The 6,000-nt window shown below is 28.8% G+C and overlaps 1 protein-coding gene across 2 annotated transcripts in view; it reads left to right on the plus strand.

The window, feature by feature from the left end:
• Positions 1-5,378, plus strand: part of LOC118180008 (acyl-coenzyme A diphosphatase NUDT19-like) — a 34,357-nt gene extending 28,979 nt beyond the window's left edge. For both annotated transcript variants that reach the window (XM_035349162.2, XM_035349161.2), the window contains exon 4: positions 627-5,378. In XM_035349162.2, coding sequence (XP_035205053.1) covers positions 627-847 — 221 coding nt within the window. In that variant the 3' untranslated portion in view covers positions 848-5,378. The remainder of the gene's footprint in view (positions 1-626) is intronic.
• Positions 5,379-6,000: the final 622 nt, after the last annotated feature.

Genomic DNA, 6,000 nt, shown 5'->3' on the forward strand with positions numbered 1-6,000 from the left:
AACTTCTGACCACTCCTTTTTGGTGTTGCATTTTCAATGTCAAGCAGTGTATTTGTAGGACTGTATTGTAATTCTCTACTGCAGAAGTCATTAATTGTTCAAATTTTGGAAGCCCATTAACAGTATTTAAGTTGTGTATGTTGATGTGTAGCTGTGTACATGTGGAAACTGAAATTGTTCTCTTCACCTGCATTGCACCCTTGTTCCATCTCTGAACCAATCACTCATCTTGTACCCACCAGATATTGACTTTTGAAAAGAACTGAAATGCATTAGTTTCCGTATGTCTTTGCCAAACATAACACTGGGAAGCCTGCAATCCAGGAAATTTTGTAGTATTTAAGTCAGTTCTGTCAGTGAGACCACCTGGCTGATATGCTAACTGCACCAGTAGATCGGCTGCCCCACCATTCATAGGGGGGAGATAAAGTTCCATCTAGTAATATGTGATACAATTCTTACAAGCACAATTAAATTTATAAGATGTTCACATGATGTGCATGACTTCTCAGTTTGTCTGTAGAAGTTCAAATAATTAATGATCTACAAGTTGAAATGTTCAGTATCCTTTTTATTCATGTTTAAATTTTTAAAAAAATAAGTTTTACATAATTTAAAACTTTTAGGTGATGATTTATTCCCTGAAGAACCTGATTATGAAGGTGTCCAGAAGCCTGTTGAATTCCCACATGCACTGGAGGACTTGAGATCACGATCAAAAAATCTTCATCGCATGGAAATCAGAGGCCCTCAGTGTACTATGTACTGCAATGTTTCCCCTTCATGTGGACATTTGCAACCTCTAACGTATAAATCATCACAACCTGTAATACAGTCATTTTTATAATTTTCAACCGTTTGCCTTGTAAAGCATATTTCATCATCTTATTGTTTTCTAATCTCGCATCATTCTATCTGTTAGCATTTCTTGTATTTAAAATTTAATTCCATGGTTAATTTGTTAAAAGGTAAGGAAAGTTTATTTTTCTATGAAATTGAATATGTTAAAACAAATTCAAATTTATTTATATTTTAGGTGAATGCAATCTATATTTTCATTTTAACTCAGTATGCATGTGATGTGTAATGAAATGTTCTAGTATTATTAATAAAAAGAAATCCTTGTTTTTTTATAAAAGAGACATTAATATGCAAAAAAAAGGACAATAATTCTTTTTAAAAGAATTTTCCTTTTGTGTCGTATTCATATATACTGTATATTTTTAATGTGTGTGTTGGCTTGGAGAATAACTTTCTTGAACTAATGCATCTCATGTTTAAGTATCATATGTATTATCTGAAAAATTACACCAGACATTTGAAATTCGATTTTAAAATATTGCTTCATTGTTTAAATCTTTCATTTGGGAACGATTACAGTGATATCTGTCAAATTTAAGATCTTTTCTCTCTTAACAATCAGTTAACATATTTCTAAAAAAGCTGAAAATTTCTTGATAGAGAGTGTTTTGCCCTTATCAGAAAGAAAATATTAAGTGTAATTAATTTACTTTTAATATAAGCTTGAATTTTTTTAAGTGTCTAAGAAAAGCTGTTAATGTTTTCCACTACACAAATTTTGTGACCTGGCAAAATGGAAATTTTCTTCAGTATACTTGCAGGAAATATTTGTTATAAAGATTGTGTGTTTGTGATCTTGAGCAAAATTGTGAAAACTACATCAATAAAAATTTGTTTATGGGTATGATTTCACAGGTTCAGGGAAGGGAATCTGGTCAGCCTTTTATTTACCTGTTAAGTATTTAGTTTTTATTTATGAATATAAAAACTACTTTTATTTAAGTTTTGATATTTATCATCTTTTCTTTAATTTATAAAGCACTTTAAAATTAATTTTTAATAAGTGTGTATATATTTTTCGAGTTTTGAAAAAGATGGTTAGGGGGAATGATCATCTAGCAGTGGTAAAAAGGGTGCAAGGTTGAGAACCACTGCTCTAGATAGAAAAATCTCCCAGGTAAAGACTAAGTTTAAGTTCTAAAACCAGCAATGATTATTTAACCTAAAATGTCTCTCCTTCTACTGAGTAAGAGAGAGCAGTTTTTTGATACCTTAAATATTGAATTAATCATTAAGATGAATGTTCAAAGCATTTCCAAACACCTTCAGTTAATCCTGTGACCAATGAGTAAAACAACCATTTAGGTCACCTTGCATACTGTAGAACATGAAACTGACTGTTGTCACTCAGTAGTAAAAGTGCTGGAGATTGTGTTAGGAACACTGATAATTTGGCTGAACATACCAGTTTTACACTCATTTGGCAACTGTTGCATTGTTTCATCATGTGAATTCCTCTAATTCAGCCTCTGTTTTGCAGATGAAACTGACTAGAACTGAAATCCTTCACCAGTGATTTTTTTTTATTTGGTGTTGCTATCTTGATCAGTTTGTTTTTAAACATATGATTTTATTTTTTCAAGTTGCTGGATATTAGTTCTTAAACTAGTGGGCCCATTGTAACTGCTTTAGTTGATAAACTAGAGTCCGAGTAAAAAAGATCAAATTACACTTAAATTTTTTTTTTTATATTTTCAAAATAATTTTTTTTTTTAAACATCTTAAAATTTTTTATCATAAAACTCTTGTTTGAGATGTTATATATTTTAATTTAAAGGTATAGTGCTGCATTTTTTCATATAGTACTGCAATAATCTTAAGTTTTATATTTTAGGCATTAAAAGTGTATATATGTAATGATAGCACAATTTTGGAAGCACTGATGTAAGAACACTGAAATGGAAGTGTAGTCATGTTTTAATGAGTAGATGACGGAATCCGGTACTTTAATTTCTGGCCTCCGAAGACAATTTTAATTGCGTAGTTGGAAGGATGAATGCAGAAACTAACAACTTGCAGATATGGCCATTTCAAAACATAATTTTATTGCAGGATATCACATCATATCATCTTTCTGTAGATAAGATATTTTTCAATCATAGTTGAATGCAATAATTTCCATGTACACAGGTTTTAAAGTACTACATTGTCTTAAGCGTCATGCCAGGATGAAAGCATAAGCGAGAAAGAAGAATGTCGCAGTACTTCAGAGGAAGGGAGTCGAAAAGTTTTAGTTGAGTTAGAAAGTTTTGGGTTACAATTATTTAATTGGGCAAGAGGTACTATCTGCGTTAAGCGTTACATAGGATCGCATGATTAATTTGAATGATGCAGTTTAGACTTTTATTATTCTGTTTTTAAGATAGAGAGGAAGTCCCCAAATTAAATAAAAAAATAAAAGAGGTTATAGCCAATTAAATTTAGAAGTTTGCTTTCATATTTTTTATCTTACACATCCCTCCTTTCAAAGAGAAAAAGGCGGAGCGATAGAATATCCTTTTTGAGAGAAAAAGCATTAGAGCAGCAAAATATGAGATGTATAATTTTGAAAATACAAAACATAAAATTAACTTTTAAACAATTAAAAAGTAATTAGTCATGAAATTTTGAATTCAGTAATAATTTTAAGCACTATATTCTTTCAAAACAATTGCACGTTTTTTCCTATTAAAATTTCCTATTAAAATTTGAGTCAAGTCTGTAAAAAGTTCTTGTTTCTGAGACATTCACATCAGAATTTTGATACTTCAGGGAAGGGTTTTCAAAAATTTTTGCCCACAATATCACAATTATAAAAATTTTATATACCCATTAATTATTACGTATAATCATAAATCTTAAAATTTTACACCATACTGATTTTTCACATTTCTAAATAATATTTTATCATTTGTAATATCATTATTGAAATTATGATTTTTAATCCAGTTATTTGGGCCTAACCACTTTGTAACAAACTCATATACTAAATTTTCATGAGTGGTTAAGGGTTACTTTGGCAAATAAAAATCCTGTATAAAAAATTAAATAAAATGGAAGCATTCAACGTTTATACTTTCTTTCATGAGGAGGATAAAAGGAATAATTATGCAGAGATAAAACAGGCCTCTGTTTCTGAACCAGTACTCCCTCAACATACTTTATATTTAACATACAATTATTGATAATTACAACATTCAAACACCCTAATTCCAAACAAATTTTAATACATTTTATTCTTAATTAAATTCTCATAGAATTTTTATTACGATTATCCAATTTCTTAAATCTTTGGTATTTCTATGTTAATTTTTAACTGTATTTAATATTCTCCCATTTAATAATTATTTCATGTATATTTCATATAGACATCATTCTCAAAATTAGAAAGTTCTTAAAATTCAAATTTTAAAACAATAATCTTATTTATAAAATAATGCTAAAATTTTTAACATTAATTCAGAAATTTTGACAAAACTTACTAATAACAATAAAATTTAATAATCTTCCCTGAATAAAATCTTAAAATACTTATACATTTTAATTTGATACCGAAGAAATTAATCACATTTCGATACCGATTTTACTAATATTTCACTTTCCAAATAAGATGAGCACTTTTGCAGATGTTGTTAAATCACTTTCATACTTGTTGAAAAACACATTGTTAAAAATAAATTGTTAAACATGCTGTTAAAAATAAATTTTCACGCACCATAGTTCCATGTTATAGTGATCTTGGCCTGATTCGAAATTCAGGTAGTGATCGACAGTTTCTTTTTATTTTAGCCATTAGATTAGTTGAATAAACTCTGCACTGAGAGTTCCACACACTTGAGACATGCCTGTCAGTTTGAAAATCAGCTTTGCCAAAAATGTAATGACAGCACAACCTGCTTTATATTTTTTATCTTGCATATATATATATGTGAGGAAATTAACTTTGCAGTCTAATAGAAGAAAAAAGGGATATAATATTGTAATAATTTATATAAATAAGCAGTTTTTTTAAATAACTGACTGCAGTTTCATTGGACCTTATTTCAACATCATTAAAGCATTGTGTTACTATGGTAAACATGGTGTAAAGGGTATTACTTGATATGAAAGTTGTAGTGCCTGTTCAAAAGAAGAGAGATGGGACTTTGCACAGGGCTTTCTGTGTTTCCCGTAATGACTCAAATTTTATTGCAGGCATGTGAAAACCTCTTCTAAACCTCATTGTGCTTCTTTCAGCCAAGCAATATACTTCTACTATAGTTCGAATGATGAAGAGAAACCACAGCATACTTCTACTATAGTTATCACCATAACAGCAACATTTGAGAATCTTAGACTATGCTCTAACAAGAGCGAGAAGGGAAGAGTGTTGAAGCTGATTACAACTGAAGTTGCTGATTTAAAAAAAAAAAAAAAATCCAATTTTTATATTGAATTTCTTTGTTTTTTTACTAATTAGGCTTAAATATATTCACTTTTCTCACACTACGTATATAAAATGAGAAATGTTAGAAAAACTGCAATATGAAAATTTTATATTGCAAAAAAAATTGCCATTGAAAATTTTTTAAATAAAAATGTATAAAACATATTTTAAATCACTTAAACATTTTTCTTTTCTTCTTAAATAAAAATATTTAATGTTTGCCAACTCATAAAACTAAACCTTTATAATTGATATTTTACGTAATTTTCTTTTCTTTTTTTTTTTTTTTTTTTTTTTTTTTTCCCTCTGACTATTTCTTAGTTTGAGAAATGATATGAGAAAAGCAGTGGATTGTGATATGCTTTGGTTGCACTCAAATGACAATTAATCGTACAACATAATCTGGATTTTCTAAATCTCCTCTATAGAATTTGCTTTTCTTTATATCTTTAACTGTTGCCCGTTTAGGTTTATTTTTATGCTTTTCAGGAGGAATATAAGTTCGATTTTTAACAGTTTTGATATCAGTATTACATATTTATTTATTAATTTTTTGTAGCAACAGTTAGTATGTATTGGATGGAATGTTAATTTGCTTGATAAGATTTCTCCAGTGTTGTGAATTATATATAAAGAGGCTGAAAATGGAATCTGTTACTACAAAATTTCATCATAACTTAGATTTATTTTTAATGCAGATGCTAAGATACACTAGGAGTGTTTTGTAATCAGTA

Source organism: Stegodyphus dumicola, chromosome 1 (genome assembly GCF_044657685.1).
Source record: "Stegodyphus dumicola isolate Sdum_Otavi_A_Nest chromosome 1, ASM4465768v1".
Classification (NCBI taxonomy): domain Eukaryota; kingdom Metazoa; phylum Arthropoda; class Arachnida; order Araneae; family Eresidae; genus Stegodyphus; species Stegodyphus dumicola.